The sequence below is a fragment of the Podarcis melisellensis genome (genome assembly GCF_964234715.1).
Source record: "Podarcis melisellensis genome assembly, chromosome: 6".
Classification (NCBI taxonomy): Eukaryota; Metazoa; Chordata; class Lepidosauria; order Squamata; family Lacertidae; genus Podarcis; species Podarcis melisellensis.
This window is the reverse complement of record NC_138538.1, coordinates 7,400,276-7,426,063: the sequence shown is the minus strand read 5'-3', so window position 1 is coordinate 7,426,063 and position 25,788 is coordinate 7,400,276. Positions and strand designations below refer to the sequence as shown.

The following is a 25,788-nucleotide window of genomic DNA, read 5'->3' as shown; positions in this document are numbered from 1 at the left end:
AAAGAACAGAAATCAGGCCTTTCAAGAATGGCAAAAAAATCCCTTTCCACCCAGAACTGGACATTGTCTAACTTGGGGGTTGTCAACCTGGTCCCTACTGCGTTTCAGGATTCTAGGTGGGCTGTAAGGGGGTTCTACGGCACAAGCTGAATGCTAGTTCTATCGAGCACTGGTGGGCGATAAGAAAATTTTACCATCAAGGAAGATGCATTAGTGGGCGGTAGGTATAAAAGGGTTGACTACCCCTGGGACACGGGTGGCGCTGTGGTCTAAACCACAGAGCCTAGGACTTGCCGATCAGAAGGTCAGCAGTTCGAATCCCTGCGACAGGGTGAGCTTCCGTTGCTCGGTCCCTGCTCCTGCCCTCCTAGCAGCTCGAAAGCATGTCAAAGTGCAAGTAGATAAATAGGTACCACTCTGGCGGGCAGGTAAATGGCGTATCCGTGGGCTGCTCTGGTTCACCAGAAGCGGCTTAGTCATGCTGGCCACATGACCCGGAAGCTGTACGCCGGCTCCCTCGGCCAATAAAGCGAGATGAGCACCGCAACCACAGAGTCAGCCACGACTGGACCTAATGGTTAGGGGTCCCTTTACCTTTACCCCTGGTTTAACCTCTGCAAAAGCATTGTTCAGGCAAATCAGGACAAAACTGCTATACAGGCATCTAGTTGAAGAGAGAATTGTGTGGAGAGTGAGCGGGAGAGATTGCTGAAGAGCAGAAAAAGTGAGCATTTAGATCAGGGGGCAGCAAACTTTTTCAGCAGGGGGCCGGTCCACTGTCCCTCAGACCTTGTGGGGGGGGGGCGGACTATATATTGAAAAAAAATTATTAAGGAATTCCTATGCCCCACAAATAACCCAAAGACGCATTTTAAATAAAAGGACACATTCCACTCATGTAAAACCATGCTGATTCCCGGACCATCCGCGGGCTGGATTTAGTAGGCTTAGTTTGCCTACCCATGAGCTAGATGCTTTTTAGGCTCCCCATTTATACAATTTTTTCTTATACGCACAAAGGCCCAGAGCATAACTTCCGCCCAAGCTGGGGGGTGCCGGTCTATTTTGGAAACTTATTTTCATTTGGACACTTTTAAGACATCAGGGACGCAGGTGGCGCTGTGGGTTAAAGCCTCAGCGCCTAGGACTTGCCGATCGAAAGGTCGGCGGTTCGAATCCCTGCGGCGGGGTGCGCTCCTGCTGCTCGGTCCCAGCGCCTGCCAACCTAGCAGTTCGAAAGCACCTCCGGGTGCAAGTAGATAAATAGGGACCGCTTACCAGCGGGAAGGTAAACGGCGTTTCCGTGTGCGGCTCTGGCTCGCCAGAGCAGCGATGTCACGTTGGCCACGTGACCCGGAAGTGTCTCTGGACAGCGCTGGCCCCTGGCCTCTTAAGTGAGATGGGCGCACAACCCCAGAGTCTGTCAAGACTGGCCCGTACGGGCAGGGGTACCTTTACCTTTAAGACATCATAACCAAATTTTGCATGGCTGTCCCTGAGAACAGGGGCAGGTTTTCGTTTTCGTTTGGCTACAAATCAATGCCATTTTGAATCAAGACAGTGGGGTGAAAGTTTCAGAACGGCATGGATTTCAAAAAGGAGGCCCTTCTCACATATGATACTTTTTGTTCCGAGGTAGCTCTCCCTGACTTTGGCACAACGGCCCGTCCACCTGTCCCTGGCGGTTACTGTGTGTGTTTTTGTTCAGTTTCTGTTAATTGGTTCTCATGAAAACTTACAGATTCTGGCTTCACACAATTAACTCAAGGCAGTGTCAATTTCTGTTGGCAGAAAGCCAAGGTCTGCTTGACCTAGAAACTACTTACTCTGATTGGTTAACGACCAGCACTCAACTCTGTTATCTAGGAATGCTAGCACAGTTTGTGTTGGGTGTGTTAGGAGTAGAAGTGCTGTGCATGGTTAAGAGAGAGAGAGAGAAAGAAAGGATTTATTTTGCTTTGTTTTGTATGCAGAAACTCTGCTGGTTTTATTTTTCCTTTAAATAAATCCTGTAAATAGTTATTCTGAGTCTAGCTGACTAGTCATTCCACCTCAACTAGCTTCTTCTCTGTGCAGGAAAACTCTGCTACGCTTGGGCTAAAGCCATTAGAGCTATGCCTGACACTTCAAAGTTCCAAGAGTTTTGGTCACCTTGCACGATGACGTTGGCCGTGGCTTGGATGGAGCCCTCGCTGTTACTTGCGTTGCAGCTGTACTGCCCTTGGTCCGAGAAGGTGACGTTTTGGATGTACAGTCCTCCGGAGCTGGTGATGGTGAAGCGAGGGTCCTGCGGCAGTGGAGACCCTGAGCTCAGCACCCAGGTGACGCGGGGCAGAGGGTGCCCGGAGACCCCGCATTCCAATGTGACGCTCTCCCCAACCAGCACTTCCGTGTTCTGGGGCTGGATGACAAAGCTGGGTTTGGCTGAAAGCAAAAGAGAAACAAGAACTGGGTGTTGATAGTTGGTTGCTGGTGCTTAGCATTTATCTAGTGCTCAGAATGCATGTTCTCACAACAGCCCTGTAAGGTAAAGGGTGCCCTTTAGGTCCAGTCGCGGACGACTCTGGGGTTGCGGCGTTCATCTCGCTTTAGTGGCCGCGGGAGCCGGCGTACAGCATGATGTGGCCAGCATGACTAAGTCGCTTCTGGAGAAACCAGAGCAGTGCACGGAAACGCCGTTTACCTTCCCACCAGAGTGGTACCTATTTATCTACTTGCACTTTGTCGTGCTTTTGAATTGCCAGGTTGGCAGGAGCATGGACCGAGCAACGGGAGCTCACCCTGTTGCGGGGATTCGAACCGCCAACCTGCTGATCAGCAAGCCCTAGGCTCTGTGGTTTAACCCACAGCGCCACCTGCATATCCCACCTTATAAGGTAGGACAGTCATTATTCTCCCTCTGTTAAAGAAGGGAATGAGAGTGCATGAAGATTGATAGGGAGTGACAGATTTCTGGACTAGATAGGTAGACTTTGGGTCTGAACCAGCAGGCTTGTCTTGTGGTCTTAGCGACAAAGAGGTACAGGCCCAATGCAGTCACAGAATCATAGAATTGCAGAGTTGGAAGGTATTCCAAAGGTCATTTAGTCCAACCCCCTGCAATGCAGGAAACTTTCACCCCATATGGGGCTCAAACCCACGACCCTGAGTTTTAAGAGTCTCCTTACCAGCACTTCCACTATTAAAACCGACAGATTCCTATTTTACTTTCCAATACAAAGTATGCGGGGCTTTCACCACAAAGGAATTAAGCCTTGAGAAGGAATAAAAGCATTGTTAGGTCGGAGTCTCCCCGAGATCTGCTCTTCAGCATTAATGAATATGAAGAACACCTGCAGAAGGAACTTGGAAAAGAGTTAAGAGCCTCGGACAGAAGATCTCCAGGTTGATGAACTATAGGGAATTGACGGAAATGACTGGCAGAATCCGAGACCAGGGAGAAGAGATGGTGGAAGAAGATTGGAAAAGATTAAAGTTTATATATAGAAATACTGTATAATTAATGAGTGTTAGAAAAATTGTTGGAATGAAATTTTATGACTTTAGTAGAAATGTTATAAGGAGTTAAGCATAAATAAGTACTTTAGCATTAATGGAAAATAAGGTTACAAAATTTGTTAAGATATTTATATGACAAAAAATAGAGAAAGATGGAAAGGATTTGCTGAAACAATTAATAGAAGTGGAATACAAAAAGAGAGGTGAGAGGAGGTCGATGAAACAAGGGAATGAAAGGTAGAGTAATGAAATGGTATGATGTATGTTTTTTAAAATGTTGTTTTGTTTTGTTTAATTTAGTGTGTTAAGGTTGTGTTTTGTATTGTTTATATTGTATTGTATTATCTTTGTTTTTCTTTCTTTTGTTTTTTCTTCTTGTTTTTTTCTTCTCTTTTTTTCTTGTAAGTTTTAAAAGTAATAAATATTATTATTTTTTTTTAAAAAAAGGAATTAAGCCTTGAGCAGTAGTGGGAAAACTGTGACTCTCCTGATCTCCAGCTTCCATCAACCCTGACCGTTGAGCACACTGGCTGCCCACTGATGGGAGTTGGAGTCTAATTCCTGCATTGCAGGGAGTTGGACTAGATGACCCCTGGGTCCCTTCCAACTTCCCGATTCTATGACACCTGAAGGGCCACAGGTTCTCTACACCTGACTTATTGCTGATCCACTCTGCACCCGTCGAGAATCACAATTAATGAGAGTGCTTGGTTTATACTAGAAGGATACTGAACCAAATTTTTCCACCATTCATCTCTTAAAATGGAAAGGGACAGCAGTAGATTTCTTTGCATGCAGAAGGTTCTGGAGTTAATCCCTTGGTCGCTGTGGGTTAAACCCCAGAGTCTAGGACTTGCTGATCAGAAGGTCGGCGGTTCGAATCCCCACAACGGGGTGAGCTCCCGTTGCTCGGTCCCTGCTCCTGCCAACCTAGCAGTTCAAAAGCACGTCAATGTGCAAGTAGATAAATAGGTACCATTCTGGCGGAAAGGTAAATGGCATTTCTGTGTGCTGCTCTGGTTCGCCAGAAGAGGCTTAGTCATGCTGGCCACATGACCCAGAAGCTGTACACCAGCTCCCTCAGCCAATAAAGCGAGATGAGCGCCGCAACCCCAGAGTCGGTCACGACTGGACCTAATGGTCAGGGGTCCCTTTACCTTTATCTCCAGGTGGGGCTGGAAACATACCCTGCCTGAAACCCTAGCGAGCTGCTGCCAGCCAGTGTAGTCAGTACTAAGCTTGATGGACCAATGCGTCCAACATAGCATAAGGCTGCTTGCTCTCTAACGGATGCAGCGGCAATTCTTAAATTCCAGAGGATCTTTAAAAGCCATTACATGGGTGGCCGTAGTAGCGCAGCACAACTTCCTGGGTCTTTGCTTCTCCGGCCACATTCTTGGCCATGCACTGGTAGACGCCTTTGTCCGACTCCCTGGTATCTTGGATCATTAATGTTCCATCCTGCAGGAGGTTCAGACGCCCATCATCTTGCATGTCGATCTCGTTGCTGAGAAACAGAAAGGAAGATCTAAACGCTCCGAATCTGGGAACTCCTGGGAGCAGGAAACTGTCACGTTAGCTCAGCCTAAACAAGAGTCAGCCAGGGGCATCCCTAGATACGCTAACTCAAGAGATAGATATGCACATACCGTATTTTTCGCTCTATAAGACGCAGCAGACCATAAGATGCACCTAGTTTTTGGAGGAGGAAAAAAATATTCTGAATCTCAGAAGCCAGAACAGCAAAAGGGATAGCTGCGCAGCAAAAGCAGCAATCCCTCTTGCTGTTCTGGCTTCTGGGATAGCTGTGCAGCCTGCATTCGCTCCATAAGACGCACACACATTTCCCCTTACTTTTTAGGAGGGAAAAAGTGTGTCTTATAGAGCAAAAAATATGGTAGTTGTCTGTAAAGCTAGGGACAGGAGTTGCTCAGAAATCAGAACTCCTTGATATTTGGACTCTGATGGAGTCTTCGAAGTAGTCCTAGAATTTAGCGTATAGTGACAGCAGCTGCCTTGCGCTCCTGTCCTGAACATTGCCGCCTGCTCTGCACCTGCATTTGATGTGGAAATGTGGGGAGAGAAGAGTGCGAGGTGGGGGGGACGACTGCCATTTACCAAGGGCAAGACATCCAGAACTGCCACTGACGTTGGCTGTAAGGTCAGGACCCACGTACCTACGGGACCGCCTCTCCCTGTATGCCCCGTGGAGCACCTTAAGGTCCACAAATGACACGTTGGAGGTCCCAAGTCGCAAGGTGGTTAGATTGGTCTCAACTAGGGCCAGGGACTTTTCAGTACTGGCCCCTACTTGGTGGAACGCTCTGTCCCAAGAGACTAGGGCCCTGCGGGACATGACATCTTTCCGCAGGGCCTGCAAGACAGAGCTGTTCCGCCTGGCCTTGGTTTGGACTCAGTCTGACCCTTAAGTTTCCCTCCCCTTATGGTTTTGATCTATGGGCTACTATTAAAATGAGGCTGCATTTTAAATTATATTTTAACCCGTATTTTAAATTGCTTTTCTCCCCCCCCCATTATGTTTTTATTGTAATTGTACTGGTGTTAGCCGCCCCGAGCCTGGCTCTGCCCAGGGAGGGCGGGGTATAAATTATTATTATTATTATTAATTTTAACTTGGATAACTTGTGCTTGAGCCTTGCTTTCCCCTCCTCCCTCCGCAGCCCTTCTTCCTCGTGTGTCAGATCTTTTCAGATGGTGAGCCCAAAGGCACAATCCCCAAGATTCTCTGAGGGGAGGGTCAGGTCAGAGCCAGACTGGTTTATGCCTGTGCTACTCCGGAGAGAGCACTCTTGCGTTCTGGCTCAGCTGGGTGAAAATCTTGCGAGACTTACTTGTTGTGGAGCCAGATGATCTTGGGCTTGGGGTTACCTTCTGCTCTGCAGATGAAATAGACGGTGTTGCCCAGGGTGACATCTGCGTCTTGTGGCTCGGTCGTGATGCGAGGCCTCTCTGAAAAAGACCGCGAAGGGTGCCCCACTTGAGAAGTTGGACTGCCCTGTTCTAGCAGGTCAACTTACTTGCCTTTTTTCTGAACCCAAAAGCCCCAGATCCTGAAGCCTTTCAGCGTAGTAAATAATAATAAAAATTTATTTATACCCCGCTCTTCTCGGTTCAGAAAACCAGGCTCAGGGCGGCTAACAAATTTAAAACACTTAATTGACGCAACCAAAAAAACAGCATAAAATACAGTATAAAATGTGAATAACAATAAAGAAGGCTGATCGCCGAAGAATTGATGCTTTTGAATTATGGTGCTGGAGGAGACTCTTGAGAGTCCCATGGACTGCAAGAAGATCAAACCTCTCCATTCTGAAGGAAATGAGCCCTGAGTGCTCACTGGAAGGACAGATCCTGAAGCTGAGGCTCCAATACTTTGGCCACCTCATGAGAAGGATTGGGTGGCTCCTGTGGACCAATCAGACTACTGCCTTTTGGATCCTATTCAACTCAGTACATAACAGGTAGGATGGCCATGAAACGCTCCTACAGCACCAAGGTGGTTTGATACAGAGGTTAATGATTCTTCAAAGGGGTGGGTGCAGTTAAAAGTTACGGCAAGGTTATGCAAGGCACTGGATGCCAACGAGATAAACAAAACCGATATTGCGGTGTTTGTGGCAGGGCGCTCACCACAGTTGAATTCTTGGGTGGTCAGGGTGACAATGGAGCGCCCCTGCAGCTCCCTTGGGTTCTCGCAGGTAGCTGCCGTCTGGGTGTTGCCCTGCACGGTGAATTTCCTCAGCAATTCTGCCAGCCACATCAGGTCACAATCGCACAGCAAGGCGTTGGAGTCCAGCCGCCTGAGACGAAGATGTGAAGGAAGAAGAAATGGGGATTATAATTGCCAGAGACTTCCCGGTAGCCTCACGGGAAAGGTGACTTTGCACTCAAGACCCCAAAACTCTCCCCAGATGAACCGACTCAGACCCTGCGATCATCAACTGAAGCCCTTCTCTATATTCCCCTCTCCATGGGCAGATGTTCTCCCACCATCTCAGGCAGCACTTTTCTAGCTTGGTGGGCCAAGATCTTTTAAACGAGATACACTAGTGAAATATACTTGGAGTTGAGAATGGATCTCATGCTCTTTATTCAGCTCATAATGGTGAGGAGTAATGGAAATTCCCCCATAATGTCTGCCTTATATACATTATTTACACCAGTGTTTCCCAACCTTGTGCCTCCAGCTGTTTTTGGACTACAATTCCCATCATCCCTTGCCACTGGTCTTGCTAGTCAGGGATGATGGGAGTTGTAGTTCAAAAACAGCTGGAGGCACAAGGTTAGGAAACACTGATTTACACAATGGTCTGCATGTGATTGGCTAATTCCGGGATTCACCTGTAGGCCAATCAGGTTGCGGATTCACTTCCACCTGGAGCTGGATTGGGTGGCTCCTGTGGACCAATCAGACTGCTGCATTCTGGGTCCTATTCAACTCAGTACATAACAGCTAGGGATGGAAATTTGGACCTTCTGCGATTTGTGACCCCATTTTGAAATTGGTTGGGGGCAGGGGCAGTTGCCCAGGGGGATTAGAGGCCCCCACCAAAGGGCTGGCTGAACAAATTAGCATCTTGCCCACCCACCGACACCGCTTCTTGAGAGGTTAAGTTTATGTGGGACCGACCATGGGTCTCCCACATTTAGCAAAGCCACACAGCTGCGTCCAGTTGGGGCCAGCTTTTTGCCTCCACCCAGAATGATGAATTGTTCTTTGCTGCAGCGATTATCCACTTACAGGCGTTTAAGCGATTCCGGTTGGGTGACAGCGCCCGGCTGGATTCTGGAAATCCGGTTGTTGTGCAAGAAGCTGTACGGGGGGAAGTGAAGAGAGTCAGAATTTTAGCTGGGTATTCTTTGAGGTCATCTCCCAAGTGACAGGCAGAGACTGTCCCTGGGTGAAGTTTTAACACACCTAGGTGTGCTCTTTTCAAGCACCCCTCTCACTGGACCAAACTAGGCATGATGTTAATGTTAGGAATACATTCTTCACGAAACAGATACGGTTCCTTTAAGTTTAAAAGGAATTGCAGAAGTTTCTTCAATGTGTGGGAGCGGCACTCCATGCTTAATTGGTGTCAGCTGGAGATGCAATTAAAAGGAGGAAGATGAGTTTGCAATTTGAGGCATGAGGAGAGCACACATACGCTGTTAGTACGCATGCTTACAGCTAGTTTGGATGTATGGTAAAGTGCGCTGCTGATACTATGAGTTTGCGATATCAGGACTGTTTATTACTAGACTGAAAGTACGGTTGTACCTCGGGTTAAGTACTTAATTTGTTCCGAAGGTCCGTTCTTAACCTGAAACTGTTCTTAACGTGAAGCACCACTTTAGCTAATGGGGCCTCCTGCTGCTGCCGTGTCGCAGGAGCACGATTTCTGTTCTCATCCTGAAGCAAAGTTCTTAACCTGAGGTACTATTTCTGGGTTAGTGGAGTCTGTAACCTGAAGCGTATGTAACCCGAGGTACTGTATACCGTGCCATAGAGAGGAAGAAGGACTGTATGGTTTGTAGATAGTAGTAACTGAAATGCCAAATGCTTGCACAAAGTACAGTGGTACCTCAGGTTAAGAACTTAATTCGTTCTGGAGGTCTGTTCTTAACCTGAAACTGTTCTTAACCTGAGGTACCACTTTAACTAATGGGGCCTCCCAGTGCTGCTGCGCCGCCGCTGCACGATTTCTGTTCTCGTCCTGAAGCAAAGTTCTTAACCCGAGGTACTATTTCTGGGTTAGCAGAGTCTGTAACCTGAAGCGTATGTAACCTGAAGCATATGTAACCTGAGGTACCACTGTAATTCTTGACTGTGCATTCGAGTATGACTACAGTTTCTGTTGTCTGCCTCCAGGGAAACTCTGCTAGACACTTTGGGAAGCTGTTATGGTCAGTAACCTCTAATAGTTAATTGCACAAACCACAAATTGACTAGCACGAATGTCACACATACAAACCACTTGGTGATTTTCTCATGACTTACAGCCTTTCCAGTTTGGGCAGGTCGCTAAACGTCTCTGGCTCCAAGGTTTCGAGGTTGTTAAAATGCAGGTAACTGAGGTGAAGAAGAAAACAGAACAGATCATTACCGTATTTTTCGCACCATAGGGTGCACCGGACCATAGGGCGCACCCATTTTTTGGGGGGGAAATAAAGGGAAAAAAATTATTTTCCCCCCCCAGGTGCGGGGCTGGGGCGGGGGAAGCTCGAGCTTCCCCCGACCCCAGCCCACAAACAGGCAGCTCTCTGCAAGCCGTGGGAGCACTCCCGCTGCTTGTGGAGAGGTCCGCGAAGCCTGGGCGCGCTGAGCTCAGCGCGCGCAGGCTTCGGCATGCTGGCAACTCCCCGCAAGGAGCCGGAGCGCTCCGGCTCCTTGCGGAGAGGTCCGCGAAGCCTGGGCGCGCTGAGCTCAGCGCGCGCAGGTTTCGGCATGCTGGCAACTCCCCGCAAGGAGCCGGAGCGCTCCGGCTCCTTGCGGAGAGGTCCGCGAAGCCTGGGCGCGCTGAGCTCAGCGCGCGCAGGCTTCGGCATGCTGGCAACTCCCCGCAAGGAGCCGGAGCGCTCCGGCTCCTTGCGGAGAGGTCCGCGAAGCCTGGGCGCGCTGAGCTCAGCGCGCGCAGGCTTCGGCATGCTGGCAACTCCCCGCAAGGATCCGGAGCGCTCCGGCTCCTTGCGGAGAGGTCCGCGAAGCCTGGGCGCGCTGAGCTCAGCGCGCGCAGGCTTCGGCATGCTGGCAACTCTCCGCAAGGAGCCGGAGTGCTCCCGCTCCTTGCGAAGAGGTCCGCGAAGCCTGGAGAGCGTGAGGGGTCGGTGCGCACTGACCCCTCTCACTCTCCAGGCTTCAGCGAAAGCCTGCATTCGCACCATAGGACGCACACACATTTCCCCTTCATTTTTGGAGGGGAAAAAGTGCGTCCTATGGTGCGAAAAATACGGTAATTCCCAAAGTGCATGCGGGATCACCCTAGCATGCCATAAGTAAAGCAGGGGTTGCGAGCCAGGATAGAACAGAGGAGACCCAGATTCACTCAATGCATTTGATGCATTGCAATTCCATGCAATGCAGCGAGTGCATTATGCATGCATGCAACTGACTGTTTATGCAGCCTGAAAAACTACAAAACCCATTATGCCGTGCAACTGTGGACGAGGAATGCTTTCATGCAAACATCTGGGAAGCTGTGACTTAAACGAGCAACTACGAATATATTATTATGAATTAAATTTATTGGTCGCTTTTTAAACAAAGTAACTCAAAGCGACATAAAATATATAAGCAAATACATACAAAGGAACTGACATAAAAGAGGGAGGCAACAAAGGAAAACATAAAAGACATTCTATTTTTAAAAAAGGCAGGATTAAAACATGCCACTACCTCGAGGACATAGATAATTAAGAGCCAAGGGCCTGACAGAAAATGAATGTTTGAGGCCGGTGTGAAAAACAATGCAATGATGGTGTAAAAATAATTGTATAAATGATGTTCAATGCTATGGGTAAATGGGTTCCTCTCCGGCGAAAGGGGACCAGGAATGCAAAATATTCCTGCATGATGATCCTGCAGCAGACCTGAACTCAAATGGAACGCCAATCCATCCATCTGCTCAATGTTTTACAAGACAGTTTTGAATTTTGATGGACAGGATGGGGGAAGGGCCATAACATTTGAACAACAACCTGTTTCAAAGGCTCAAAGCTGAGGGGCTCCTCGTTCCTTTGAACTGTTCTATCTATAATCGACAACTGCTGTGACATGTGTAGAGCCAGAAGCGTGACTCTCTAAAAAATGGTATATTTAGAAAGTTTTATGAAAACATAAAGAGTCACTCCTTGCGGCAAAGGCTGATTCCGCAGACTCTTGAGATTCTTCTCAAGAAAACTACAATCGGCTCGTTGAGGGCGCAGAAGTGCTGGACCATTCCTTCCTAATACATCATCTACAAAGCCGTTGATTATATTTGCTAGCGAGAGATTAGATCTTGGCCACAGTGCTGCACATGAGATCATCTGTGAAGGAGCACATACTTTCCTACATCTCCCCCATGACTCTTTATTTTGTCTATCTAGTGTGCCTTGCGAGACATTTCTGGTCAGGGACTACGTCATCTCAACAGGACTGGGTTGTTGTTTTTTTACAAAGCAAATATTATTGGAGCTGTTGTGTCATCTCAGAGTTTTTTCGGTTTTTCTAACTCAAAGAATTATTATCCAGAGATCACCCCATCTGCCCCCAACCTGGTGCCCTCCAGATGTTTTGGACTACAATTCCCAGCAGCCCAGAGGCCAGGGAGGATGGTGGGTGTAGTCCCACCAGATGTGGAAGACACTAGGTTGGGGACAGCTAGGGCTCTGACTTCCTGAATACCAGTGAACTTCTCCCACATTGCAGGCAAAGGCATCTGTGCTTAAAATAAGTCAGAAAGCCCAAGGTGAAGGATTCATCTCTCTGCTGTGATGTGTGAGCTCAGCAAAGTGTCAGGGACTGGGCTGGACGCAGAGGAGAGGTGGGAGGCACCAGCCGGGGACCCCCGCCAAGGGAACCCCCAGAGGAAGAAGGCTCAGAGCCAGAGGATTGGTGGTGGGGCATTGGGGAGAGGTCAGAGGGGAAAGATGGGTGGGAGGAGGTGATGGATCCCAAAGGGGCAACAGGGTTTTGTGAGCAGGAAGAGCCTGTGACAGGAAGCAGTGCAGACAGAGGCCGAAGCAGAGGAAGGAGGTCAAGAGACTGCAGAAGAATCTAAGACAGCCTTTCTCAACCTGTGGGTCCCCAGATGTTGTTGAACTACAACTCCCATCACCCCTAACTAGCAAGACCAGACCTCAGGGATGATGGGATTTGTAGTCCAACAACATCTGGGGACCCACAGGTTGAGAACCACTGATCTAAGGCGTCTGCCTCTCCTGCTGCGACAAGCTCGCCTTAGCCCGGGGCGGAGCTTTATGATGCGTGTCCCAAGGGTATGGTGCCCAGCGAGGGGGGGGCAGCCGCAATGGAGCAGTGCGCTCCCCCCACCCTCTCTTCCTCTGCCAGTGCCCTTCTCACCGGTCTCCAAGAACGCACAGAGTGATGAGAATAGCAGAGGTATGCAGATCAATTTGCTTGGGAAACATCTGGCAGAGGAGCCGCCTTAGAAAGGGTGGAAGGCAAGGACCTTCAGACCTGGGATTTGCCCCTGAAGGGAAAGACCACTGAGTTGTATGTTTGTTACCTTGAATAAAGAGTGAACTTCACTGACAACGGAGATCTGCTTCTTTTATCGTTGGCCTGTGTTTGGCTCCAACTCTGACACAAAACATGGCTGGCTGAGGAGGGGTGTGCATAAGACATGCGTAGGCAAACTAAGGCCCAGGGGCCAGATCCGGCCCAATCGCCTTCTAAATCTGGCCCGCGGGCGGTCCAGGAATCAGCGTGTTTTTACATGAGTAGAATGGGTCCTTTTATTTAAAATGCATCTCTGGGCTATTTGTGGGGCACAGGAATTCGTTCATTTCTTTTTTCAATATTTAGTCTGGCCCCCCACAAGGTCTGAGGGACAGTGGACTGCCCCCCTGCTGAAAAAGTTTGCTGACCCCTGATGTAAGAGAAACCTAAGAGGCTGCCGTATACTATGTCCGGTCATTGGTATGTCTAGCTCAGTGGTTTTCAACCCGAGTGCTGTGGCACCCTGGGGTGCCTTGAATGATGGTCAGGGGTGCCGTGGGCAACACTGGCCTCTGTCCCTCTTTCCTTCCCTCCCTCTTCTGATGCCCTCTTGCACAGCTGTTTATTGCAGCAGCCCTGACTATAAGCTCCGCAGGCGAATGGTCCTCTGGGGGGCACCTTTCTTGGGGGTGAGGGCAGCTGAGAGACTAGGGTGGCAGCAGTGGAAGACTCCAAAGGAAAGGGGGAAAGAGGCTAAGGTACCCACAAGGTAGGCTGTTTGAAAAATGGTAAGAGGCTGACAGCTCTGCAGGCAAGGGGTGACACAGCTGGGTTCCTGAGCCCCACAGGGGAGCTGCGGAAAGAATGTAGTTGGTCAAGGGAGCCGTGGACTCAAAGGCGTCGAAAACCTCTGGTCCAGCTTAATATTGTCTACACGGACTGGCAGCAGCTCTCTCGGGCATCAAGCAGAGGCCTCTTTAGTTGAGATTCCTGCATTGCAGGGGGTTGGATAGATGACATATAGGGCCCCTTAAAGGAAAAGGGACCCCGACCATTAGGTCCAGCCGTGGCTGTTTACGCCATTTACCTTCCCGCTGGAGTGGTACCTATTTATCTACTTGCACTTGACATGCTTTTGAACTGCTAGGTTGGCAGGAGCAGAGACCGAGCAACGGGAGCTCGCTCCGTCGCAGGGATTCGAACCGCCGACCTTCTGATCGGCGAATCCTAGGCTCTGTGGTTTAGCCCACTGCGCCACCCGCGTCCCATAGGGTCCCTTCCAACTCTACAATTATATTATTCTAGATCTTCCCCAGAAGATCCTCACAGACAGGTGACAACTGGGTTGTCAATTGGCCAGAATGTTATAGCAAATGGTTCAGACCTCTCTTGCAGTTGTGCTCCGAATGGCCATTTGCAAAGCAGAAATTAGCAAGCGATGCTTTTCATGATAAGGAGATCATCTTTAGGAGTTGCCCAACCAGTGCTCTGCAGCAATCTACTTCTGAAATCATCATCCTCAAGTTACGTGGATTAACATGAGTGACACAAAAGCTTAAAAAGCAGGAGATGTTTAATCGTAGCTCTATCACCACGATAACTAGAAAGGTTTGCAAGCTGTCTTGAGTCTGCGCTGCCCAGAAAAGCAGCCTAGGAATACCTAAGAGTAAATAAATAAAAACATATTACTTTTATTTCATTTTTCAATCAAAGCTCAGTTTCTCGGGACTCTAAGGAGCGCTTGCAGATGGTGTCTCAGGGGGCTGGCAGGAATCCAGAGGCGAAATTCCATCCCTCGTCTCCATGCAATTTCCAACACAAACCTCGGCCAACTTACAGCTGTTCCAGGGAAGAAAGGCCCTTGAATGCATGCTGCTGGATGCTCTGTATTTCATTCTTGTAAAGGTAGCTTGCAAAGAGAGGGAGAGCGGAAAAGGAGAATAAAATTACATCGGTTGAGAAAAGCTTTCTGGCTGGCTAACAGGAGGACTCCATTGGATTCAACATCCTAAAATCGTATTATTACAATGCACTCTAAGGTGGCCCTTGGAGACGACTCAAAAACTCCAGTTGGTCCAAAATGCTGCAGCCAGACTGTTGGCTGGCATCCCATTGAGACCACACGTAACCCATGTTTTAAAACAGCTGCTCTGGTTGCCAGTTTGTTTCAGGGCCCAATTCAATCTGCTCACACTGGTGCTTAAAGCCCAAAATGACTCAAGCCCCAAATACCCGAGAGACCCTATAGAGTCATGAGATCAGCAGAGGGTGCCCTCTTGGTAGTCCCTCTGCCCTCAAAGGCTCGGGGCACTGTGTATCGGTGTTGCCTGGGAGAGGGCCTTTTTGGTGGCGGCCCCAAACTGTGAAAGCCCCTAACCACAGAGGTGCGTTTGGCACCGTCATTATACAACTTTCGGATAATTCTGGAGAAGCACCTCTATAGGCAATAGGTAAATAAATAACAAAACAGAGGTAACTATCGGCTAGCCTGGATAGCTCAGTTGGTGAGAGCGTAGTGCTGGTGATGCCAAGGTTGCAGGTTTGATCCCTGCATGGGTCAGCAGCATATTCCTGCATTCCAGGGGGTTGGACGTAGATGACCCCCCTTCCAACTCTATGATTCTTTGATTCCATCCTTAGAAATTCCTCTGCCACTGTAGTGTCTGAACCTCCCCGTCGTGGTTTAGGAGGCACTAGGCAGCCTTCCTCAAACCTAGTTCCCTCCAGATGTTTTGAACTTCAGTGGTGCTGGCTCTACAAAGACCTGAGGAACGAGATCATCACCAAACTCGAACTAACCATCCCAGGGCGCTCAGCCACTGCCACAATGTCCTTCCTTCTATCAGATCAAAATGAGCAGATAACAGCAAAGGTTGCTAGGTTCATAGCAGGGGCAATCAGGATAAGGGCCACTGCTGCTTCAGGACTTTAAACTGTGCTTTTATATCAAATTTCCTTTTCTGCGTATACTGTAATGTTTTACTGTTGCTATGGCCATTGGCTAATGCGAATAAAGTTTTATCTCTCTCTCTCAGTGGTGCTGGCTTGGGGCTTAAGGCAGCAGTAAGGTAAAGGGACCCCTGACCATTAGGTCCAGTCGTGACCGACTCAGGGGTTGCGGCGCTCATTTTGCTTTATTGGCTGATGGAGCCAATCCCTGTCAAGGAAGTGAGATCGTACTTTGGCTTCCCGGTCATGTGGCCAGCATGACTAAGTCACTTCTGGCGAACCAGAGCAACGCACGGAAACGCCGTTCACCTTCCCGCTGGAGCGGTACCTATTTATCTACTTGCACTTTGACGTGCTTTCGAACTGCTAGGTGGGCAGGAGCAGGGACCAAGCAACGGGAGCTCACCCCATCGTGGGGATTTGAACCGCCAACCTTCGGATCGGCAAGTCCTAGGCTCAGTGGTTTAACCCACAGTGCCACCTGCATCCCTTCAAGGCAGCAGTAGTCCACAACAATCTGGCGGGCTTCAGATGGGCAAAGGCAGCACTAGAATGCCCAGGTCTTTGTGGGCCGTGTTTGCAGCGCTTGGTGACAATAAACTCCTACCACCACCCGACACAAGTGAATATTTGCTGGGAGAGGAGGATGAGCAAAAGGCCAGCTGCCGTTGCAATTTCCCATCATGCCCCACTGTGCCGCAATGTCACTCCAGGGTGCAACTGCAACGAAGACCACCTGGTGCTCATTTAACGAAGGAGCCCTGGAGGAGGGGAGGCCCAGGGCAATGGTGCCAAAAGCGCTGGGCAGGACCCCTTGGCAGCTGAATGAGGATGTCTGCTGCTGACGCCAGTCCTGCTGAGAAGGGGAGTGGAGGTTATGTGCATAGCTAATCCTTTTCCTGCCCGAGATTTTTCAAAAAATAAAAATCAGACACACTTCAAGCTGCTTTTCCGTCCCCTCGAGGGGAGAAAGATATGGGTATGAAGTTTGGCAAAGCAAACACAAAAACACAGGGCAGGCAGTGGATGATCCAAACCTCTTTTCTGGCTTAGCGACATGAAAAAGCCAGTTTATTTAATTGTGTTCTGCTGATCAATTACTTAATTAATTGAATGATTAAATTTATATCCGGGCTTTCCTCCCAAAGGAGCCCAGAGCAGAGAAAAGTTGTACAACAATACAAGAATAACGTAACAACATGACTAAATCATTTTAAAGTAATTTAAAATATCTTGAAACGTGTAAAACCTAAAAACCACCAAAAAAATCTAATAACGGGTAAAATGGTTGCATACCCTCACAGCTAATAATTGTCGTGGTTGCCAGGAGCAGGAATTTTCAGCCACCAAATGCCTGGGTGAACGGGAATTTTTACAAGCTCCATCTGAAAGTTAATAAGGAGGGAGGGTATTCCACAACCTGGGAGCCACCACCAAGAAGGCCCTGTTTAATGGCATATGAATAATTTTCCTGCTCAATATTTACTATGCACATGTGTGTAGCAGGATGTAGATACAATAAAGCAACTGTCACCTGACAAGTATCAGGAGTGTTTCACTTTCCCGAATGTTCAGAGGCTGTTGTCACACTGGGCCTCCTTACAGACACTTACAGGTATTTCAAGCTGTCAAGTCCTTCGAAGGATCTTCGTGCAATTTGCTTTATCAGGTTGTTGTTCAAAAGCCTGTGAGAAAATAAGGGAAAGGAAGGCACACATTAATGCATTACTTTGAAGGCGGCAGGCTGCGGTCTCTGTATTACGACTGCAGATACTCCAAGCGCCCCTGTTTTCCAGGGATGCCCCTGCTTTAGAGAAGCCATCCCGGTTTTCTGATTTGATCCCAGAATGCCCCACATTTCCTTAGGACGTCCCTATTTTCACTGAATAAATGTTGGAGGGTATGGAGATATATCCTAGGGCTGCCATGTTTCAAAAGGTAAAAACCAGCACACGCTAGGGTGTAAAAATGGTGTCGGGGGCAATTTGCCTTTAAAAAGAACTCAACAATTTTGGTGGGTTTCTACAAAAATGCCCCCAAAATTGACTTGCCTAAGATTCAGGACAATTCAGCCCGGACATCAATTCTGCCTTTGAAATCCTGATAATGTCTGGGAAAATCCAGACATATGGCAGCCCTAAGTTATCCGACTCCCGAGTCATCTGAAGGGAATCCTGTACAGGGTAGGGTTTTTTAAAAAATATTTAATGTTTTGTTATGTTTTTTCATATATGTTGGAAGCTGCCCAGAGTGGCTGGGGCAACCCATTAAGATGTGCGGGGTATGAAAAGCAAAGTTATCATTATGGAATGGGACATCCTTATTTTCATTGGAGAAATGTTGGAGGGTATGAGATTGGTGAGGCCATGAGAGAGGGCCTTCTCAGAGGCTGCTCCAAGACTGTGGAACTCCCTTCCACAAGAGGACAGCCCAGCTCCTTCTCTGTTTTCCTTTTGCTAGGAGACAATTTATTTTTCTTAATCTTGACTGGCCTTTGGCCAACAGCTGGCTGTTGTGACAGCGTCTTCTTAGGCTGGGTCTTAGGCTTTTGTGTGTGTGCTTTTAAGTGTTCTCACCAAGGTTTTCAATACAGTTTCTTATTTAATTGTTTTCTAATATTTATGCTCATTGTGTGTTTTTGTTTGCGGTTGAATCCTGACAAGACAGAAGTACTGTTCTTGGGGGACAAGAGGCGGGCTGGTGTGGAGGACTCCCTGGTTCTGAATGGGGTAACTGTGCCCCTGGAGGACCAGGTGTGCAGTCTGGGAGTCATTTTGGACTCACAGCTGTCCATGGAGGTGCAGGTCAATTCTGCGTCCAGAGCAACTGCCTACCAGCTCCATCTGGTACGCAAGCTGAGACCCTACCTGTCTGCGGACTGGTTCTCCAGAGTGCTGCATGCTCTGGTTATCTCCCGCTTGGACTACTGCAATGCGCTCTACGTGGGGCTACCTTTGAAGGTGACCCGGAAACTGCAATTAATCCAGAAAGCGGCAGCTAGACTGGTGACTGGGGGCGGCCGCTGAGACCACATGACACTGGTCTTGAAAGACCTACACTGGCTCCCAGTACGTTTCCGAGCACTATTCACAGTGTTGGTGTTGACCTTTAAAGCGCTAAACGGCCTCGGCCCAGTATACCTGAAGGAGCGTCTCCACCCCCATCATTCTGCCTGGACACTGAGGTCCAGCGCCGAGGGCCTTCTGGCGGTTCCCTCACTGCGAGAAGCCAAGTTACAGGGAACCAGGCAGAGGGCCTTCTCGGTAGTGGCACCCGCCCTGTGGAACGCCCTCCCAGCAGATGTCAAAGAGATAAACAACTACCTGACATTTAGAAGACATCTGAAGGCAGCCCTGTTCAGGGAAATTTTTAATGTGTGACATTTTGATGTATTTTTAATCTTTGTTGGAAGCTGCCCAGAGTGGCTGGGGAAACCCAGCCAAATGGGAGGGGTACAAATAATAAATTATTATTATTATTATTATTATTATTATTATTATTATTATTATTATTTGTATGCACCTGGCTTAATTTATGTTGCGAGCCACCTCAGGTCCTGCGCTGGGAGGAAGGCAGGATACAAGTGACATTAAATAAATAAAGGATAAATTTGGATTGGACTTAAACTTCCACCGCCAGAGCAGCATGACCCTGTTCTGGATCAGGGTGCTATGTAACCGCATTTTTGCAAAAGATCCACTGAAGAATGACTGGACCAGGCCAAATCCTGCCACCTCATGTAGCCAGGCCCTTAAATTAATGTGTTTGTTTTGCATCCTGCCAAAGAGGGGGGTGTGGAGGGAGGGAGAGAAATGTCTTATCTGCTTCAGAATTCTCCTGTGGTGCCATTCGGAATTTGTCTGCCTCTCTAACTGGGTCAGAGCTGGAAGACCAGCAAGCTCCGCGGCCCAAAGGAAGGCAAATTGAGCTCCGCAGGGAAGGTCAGGAGGACAGATACAATAGGATCCTCTCCATGGTCTGGACTCTTGTTTACCTTTCAGCACTGTTTTCGCCATCGTTGTCATAACATTCCTTTCCAGCCCCGAAGCACATGAGAAAACCCTTGCGGTTGTGGATTCCAAGCTAATCTTTTTGGCATTGCACTTCTCGCCTTGGCAAATGAAAAGTCTGCTGTGGAACAGGAAGGTTCTCTACCATTCCAGACGAGACCTCTTCTGTGGCTCACCTAGGCTGGTTCTTCACTCTCCCATTATAATGATGATGATGAAGACCATCATCATCATCTGCCCATCTGACTGGGTTGCTCCAGCCACTCTGGGTGGCTTCCAACACATATAAAAACATAACAGAACACCAAACATTAAAAACTTCCTAATACAGGGCTGCCTTCAGGTGTCTTCTAAAAGCCAGATAGTTGCTTATTTCCTTGACATCTGGTGGGAGGGCGTTCTACAGGGCAGGCACCACCACCGAGAAGGCCCTCTGCCTGGTTCCCTGTAACTTGGCTTCTCGCAGCGAGGGAATTGCCAGAAGGCTATTGGAACTGGACCTCAGTGTCCAGGCAGAATGATGGGGGTGGAGACACTCCTTCAGGTATACTGGACCGAGGCCGTTTAGGGCTTTCAAGGTCAGCACCAACACTTTGAATTGTGCTCGGAAACGTACTGGGAGCCAACGTAGGTCTTTCAGGACTGGTGTTACGTGGTCTCGGTGGCGCCACCCAGTCACCAGTCTAGCTGCCGTATTCTGGATTAGTTGTTGAAATATACTCTGAGTCGAGAGTGGATTTCATGCTCTTTATTCAGCTCATAGTGGTGAGGAGGAATGGAAGTTCCCCCAGAATGTCTGCTTTATATACATTATTTACACAATGGGCCCCATGTAATTCGCTAATTCCGGGATTCACCTGTAGGTTGCGGATTCACTTCCACCTGGAGCTGGATTGGGTGGCTCCTGTGGACCAATCAGACTGCAGCATTCGGGGTCCTATTGTTCTAGGACCAATCAGACTGCTGCATTCTGAATTCTATCATTCTAGGACCAATCAGACTGCAGCATTCTGAATCCTATTGTTCTAGGACCAATCAGACTGCAGCATTCTGAATCCTATTGTTCTAGGACCAATCAGACTGCAGCATTCTGAATCCTATCGTTCTAGGACCAATCAGACTGCTGCCTTTTGGATCCTATTCAACTCAGTACATAACAGTTGTAGTTTCCAGGTCACCTTCAAAGGTAGCCCCACGTAGAGCGCATTGCAGTAATCCAAGCGGGAGATAACCAGAGCATGCACCACTCTGGTGAGACAGGGCAAACCTTAATCAGAGTTAAGCATGTTGGTTCTATGGGGATGGATCTATCCCACACAAGCAGCTCCCTGTGGGAACTGCAGCCTGAATCAAGTTCATTCCTGTCCCACTGACTCACAGTAAAACTCAAAGGGGGAGAAATCTGACCGGCTGCCCTGATGCCTTACTATCATGATCTCCACCATCGTGTGGTGTTCCAGTTCTTCCCTTGGAGTGGAGGCTTCATCCCGGGGTTGCCATGGCAACCACAAACAAAGCAGGCCGGTTCAGCCAAACGGGACCAGCCAGTATTTTAGATTATATGCAATTAGGCTGTGGCAAGAAACAATTAGCCATCTGTTCCCACAGGGAGGATTTAATATCCGGCAAAAATTGTTCTCCTCAACCAAAGTCCCTCCGCATTTGTGTTGTGGCACTGGGCAAGAGATGAGGGTGATAACATTCTTGGCTCTCCTGCTACGAGTTTTCTTGGCCAGAGATCCCTTGATCCAATCCTTTTTTTAAAAAAATTACCCAGACTTTTAAATCATCCTCACCCAGTTCGAAACAGATCATTGGCAACTGACTGCTTTTTTTGTTTTGTTTTTAAGGAAAGGGGTTTTAACAGTGCTGTGCTGTTTTCATCATCCGTATTTTGTTTTTTTAAAATATTGTTTTAATTTTATTATAGGTTTTTTTTAAAAAAAGAATCTTTTATATATTTTTTAAAGCTTTTTTGTATTTTATCTGCGTCGTTTTAATTTGTGCAAGTCCGGAGTAGAATCTGGACACATTAAAATATCATGCTGTGAAAATGCTTTTTTTAAGAAGCATTTTGAAAAATATATTGAATTTGCCATGAGCTCACCATCGCCATCTAGTGTCATATTTGCATAATGCACGTAAAATGTTATATTTGCAGCTGTTTAGCTGAGTCCCCAAATCTGGGTAAAATGTGGGGTAAGAATGATGATGATAATAAATGCCCCCCAACCTGGTGGGACTTTACATCTTTCATCCGTGAAACAAGATTTACCAACTATCGAAGAATGGCAGATGAAGATGATGGACTATATGGAACTTGCCGAACTGACCGGGAGACTCCGAGACCAGAGAGAAGAGATGGTCGAAGAAGACTGGAAGAAGTTTAAGGAATATTTGAAAAAAAAATATTAATATTTAAATCCAAAGAGTAGCTTTGGAAGTGGATATAGGCTGTAGGGTTAGAAGTAGAAGATAGTGTATTTTAAAATAGTATTATTTGTAAGTGATAAAATGTGAAATTATTTTAAAATAAAGGGTAAAGGGGACACTAATAATTATTTATTATAATAATTAATAAGTATTATTAGCTAATAATTATTTATTATTATTAGCATCTTAAAAGGTAAAGGGACCCCTGACCATTAGGTCCAGTTGTGACCGACTCTGGGGTTGCGGCGCTCATCTCGCTTTATTGGCCGAGGGAGCCGGCGTACAGCTTCCGGGTCATGTGGCCAGCATGAAGGTCGGCCGTTCGAATCCCCGCGACGGGGTGAGCTCCCATTGCTCGTCCCTGCTCCTGCCCACCTAGCAGTTCGAAAGCACGTCAAAGTGCAAGTAGATAAATAGGTACCACTCAGGCGGGAAGGTAAACGGCGTTTCTGTGCGCTGCTCTGGTTCGCCAGAAGCGGCTTAGTCATGCTGGCCACATGACCAGCTGTACACTGTACACTGGCTCCCTCGGCCAATAAAGCGAGATGAGCGCCGCAACCCCAGAGTAATCCACAACTGGACCTAATGGTCAGGGGTCCCTTTACCTTTTTATACCCATTGGCTGTACCAAAGCTGTTGACCTTTGTTTGTGATGGAAGAGCCACGGTTCTTGAGCTTTTTTGGGGAGGAATCGATCAGGATCCTGCGATGACAATGATCGATCACAGGCACCCCACGATCAACTGGTAGATCGCAATCAACCGGTTGGACATGCCTGGACTACAGTTTGCACCCCTCCTAGCAATTCAACAACTCTTGCTCAACCTCAAAAGGAGAAGACATAGGTGACCGTGTCTCCCTTGAGAGAGATGCTGCTGAAAGGGAGCTAAGGGGGAATGATGATAATAATAATAATAATAATAATAATAATAATAATAATAATAATAATAATTTATACCCCGCCCATCTGGCTGAGTTTCCCCAGCCACTCTGGGTGGCTTGCAATCAAGTGTTAAAAACAATACAGCATTAAATATTAAAAACTTCCCTAAACAGGGCTGCCTTCAGATGTCTTTTAAAAATAAGATTTGCTTATTTCCTTGACATCTGATAGGAGGGTGTTCCACAGGGCAGGCAGCACTACCGAGAAGGCCCTCTGTTTGGTTCCCTGTAACCTCACTTCTCGCAATGAGGGAACCGCCAGAAGGCCCTCGGCGCTGGACCTCAGTGTCCGGGTAGAACGATGGGGGTGGAGTTGCTCCTTCAGGTATACTGGACTGAGGCTGTTTAGGGTTTTAAAGGTCAGCACCAACACTTTGAATTGTGCTCAGAAACGTACTGCGAGCCAATGTAGGTCTTTCAAGACCGGTGTTATGTGGTCTCGGCGGCTGCTCCCAGTTACCAGTCTAGCTGCCGCATTCTGGATTAATTGCAGTTTCTGGGTCACCTTCAAAGGTAGCCCCACGTAGAGCACATCGCAGTAGTCCAAATGGGAGATAACTAGAGCATGCACCACTCTGGCGAGACAGTCTGCGGGCAGGTAGGGTCTCAGCCTGTGTACCAGATTTAGCTGATAAACAGCTGCCCTGGATACAGAATTGACCTGCGCCTCCATGGACAGCTGTGAGTCCAAAATGACTCTCAGGCTGCGCACCTGGTCCTACAGGGGCACAGCTACGTCATTCAGGACCAGGGAGTCCCCCACACCCGCCCGCCCCCTGTTCCCCCCAAAGCAGTACTTCTGTCCTGCCAGAATTCAACCTCAATCTGTTAGCCGCCATCCATCCTCCAACCGCCTCCAGGCACTCATACAGGATTGTGTTTTTAAACTGTCACCCCCTCCAAACTTTCTTGCATTCTGCAGTGAGGACCATTGGCCCAAAGCAGCCTGCTTGGAGCACCACTGCCAGAAACTGCAACCACCCAGTAAGAACATCTGGGTTGGGGCATTTCGACTGGAGCCAGAAAAAGTGCTGGGGTGATTGCCAAAGGATCGGTGCCAAAGGGCGATGGCCCTTTGGGGTGGTCCTTTGGGAAGAGACCAGGGACTGAGGCAGCGAGCAGAAGAGTGGTTGTAGCTGGAGGGTTCTGCTGCGACAGACCCATATGTAGGATTGTACCAAGTGCTAATTCATTCCCCGCCTCCTAATTGAACGCAGCATGGAAGTCGCTCAAAGCAAACTCATCCCGGGCGCCTGCAGATGTGCTGTTATCCTGAAAGGACCTCGGCTCGCCAAGAGTGCTCCAAGGATCCAGCGATTTCTTGAGCCAAGCACCTCAGCTGTTTAAAATCTGAGATCCGACACAAACTCGAACCTGTCCAAAAGCAACGGAGCAGGTGATACTGCTTACGGAGGCCAGAGCCAAAAATAAAGTTGGCTTGAAAGCCGCCCAGCATACCGTTTCTGAACTTTGCCTCTGTGTGCGCGAGCCAGTGAGGTTATTTCTGTCAGATTTGGATTGGACGGCCCACAGAGCAAAGCTAAGCTGCGCCTCTATGTTTTGGATTCCCATTTTAGGTACAAGAAGATTGAGCACTTACAGGGTGTTGAGGTTCTTCAGATTCCTGAAGGCTCCAGGCTGGATGGCTTTGATGCGGTTGAAGCGCAAATCTCTGGAAAGCAAAGGAGACTCTCTCAATCCATCAGTCACTTGTGGGCTCTAAGAGTGCAAGGAGGTGGCGGACATCAGGTCCACACGTGAAATCTAAATGCATCTCCAAAATACTCTCTGCAGAAAGCCTGGTACAGGTGTCCCACACACCCCTTACGTGCGACCGACTTGTGCATGGCACTGGGAAATAATTCAATCCAAACTGGGAAATGGCGGGAGGGAGCTGGAGAGACCTTGTGGCTTGTGAGGACACCCTCCCCGGAACCCAAAGAGGATGTCAGTGAGGGCAGAGGAAGCTCCGAAAAGACTGGAGGCCCAGTGGGGCTTTGTTTAGGCCATGGGTAGGCAAACTAAGGCCCGGGGGCCAGATCTGGCCCAACTGCCTTCTAAATCTGGCCCTCAGACAGTCTGGGAATCAGTGTGTTTTTACATGAGTAGAATGCGTCCTTTTATTTAAAATGCATCTCTGGGTTATTTGTGGGGCCTGCCTGGTGTTTTTACATGAGTAGAATGTGTGCTTTTATCTCAGGGTTATTTGAGGGGCATAGGAATTCGTTCATTCTCCCCCCCAAAACAAAATAGTCCGGCCCCCCACAAGGTCTGAGGGACAGTGGACCGGCCCCCTGCTGAAAAAGTTTGCTGATGCCTAATTTAGGCTGCTCAACCTCCCTGCTTAAAAGCTGGCATACGAAACAGCGCAGAAGCAGCAGCCACTTCCCCTTAGGTCCTCCAGCCTCCTGAAAAAGCTTCAGACCTAGCTGTGGATATTTTTGGATACAATATTCTTGGTACAGATTGAAGAGCGGGTGCCAGAGAGGGCGTTTAAAGGGTGTTTAGTGGGTGCTCCCCATTTTATGCGATTTCACTTATGCAGAAGCAAAGACAAACAGAGACAGGTATTCTCTTGCGCTGAGCTGGCCCTAGAACATGCATGGCCAAACTTGGCCCTCCAGCTCTTTTGGGACTACAACTCCCATCATCCCTTGGACCAGTGGCCAAGGATGCTGGGAATTGTAGTCCCAAAACTGCTGGAGGGCCAAATTTGGCCACCACTGCCCTAGAAGCTTATTCACACCTTATTCTTGGTGTTGTATGGCCTTCTGCTGACAAAGGCGACAG

The 25,788-nt window shown here is 48.4% G+C and overlaps 1 protein-coding gene across 4 annotated transcripts in view; it reads right to left on the bottom strand.

Moving 5' to 3' along the window:
• The window catches only part of LOC309372766 (peroxidasin homolog), a 71,209-nt gene that overhangs the window by 27,157 nt on the left and 18,264 nt on the right, over positions 1-25,788 (bottom strand). For 2 of the 4 annotated variants that reach the window (XM_081916639.1, XM_081916638.1), the window contains 9 exons: positions 24,599-24,670; positions 17,227-17,298; positions 14,502-14,573; positions 9,503-9,574; positions 8,261-8,332; positions 7,150-7,319; positions 6,351-6,468; positions 4,836-5,005; positions 2,152-2,424 (listed from right to left, as the gene is read on the bottom strand). In XM_081916639.1, coding sequence (XP_081772765.1) covers positions 2,152-2,424; positions 4,836-5,005; positions 6,351-6,468; positions 7,150-7,319; positions 8,261-8,332; positions 9,503-9,574; positions 14,502-14,573; positions 17,227-17,298; positions 24,599-24,670 — 1,091 coding nt within the window. The other 2 variants (XM_081916640.1, XM_081916641.1) reach the window with 2 other exon arrangements.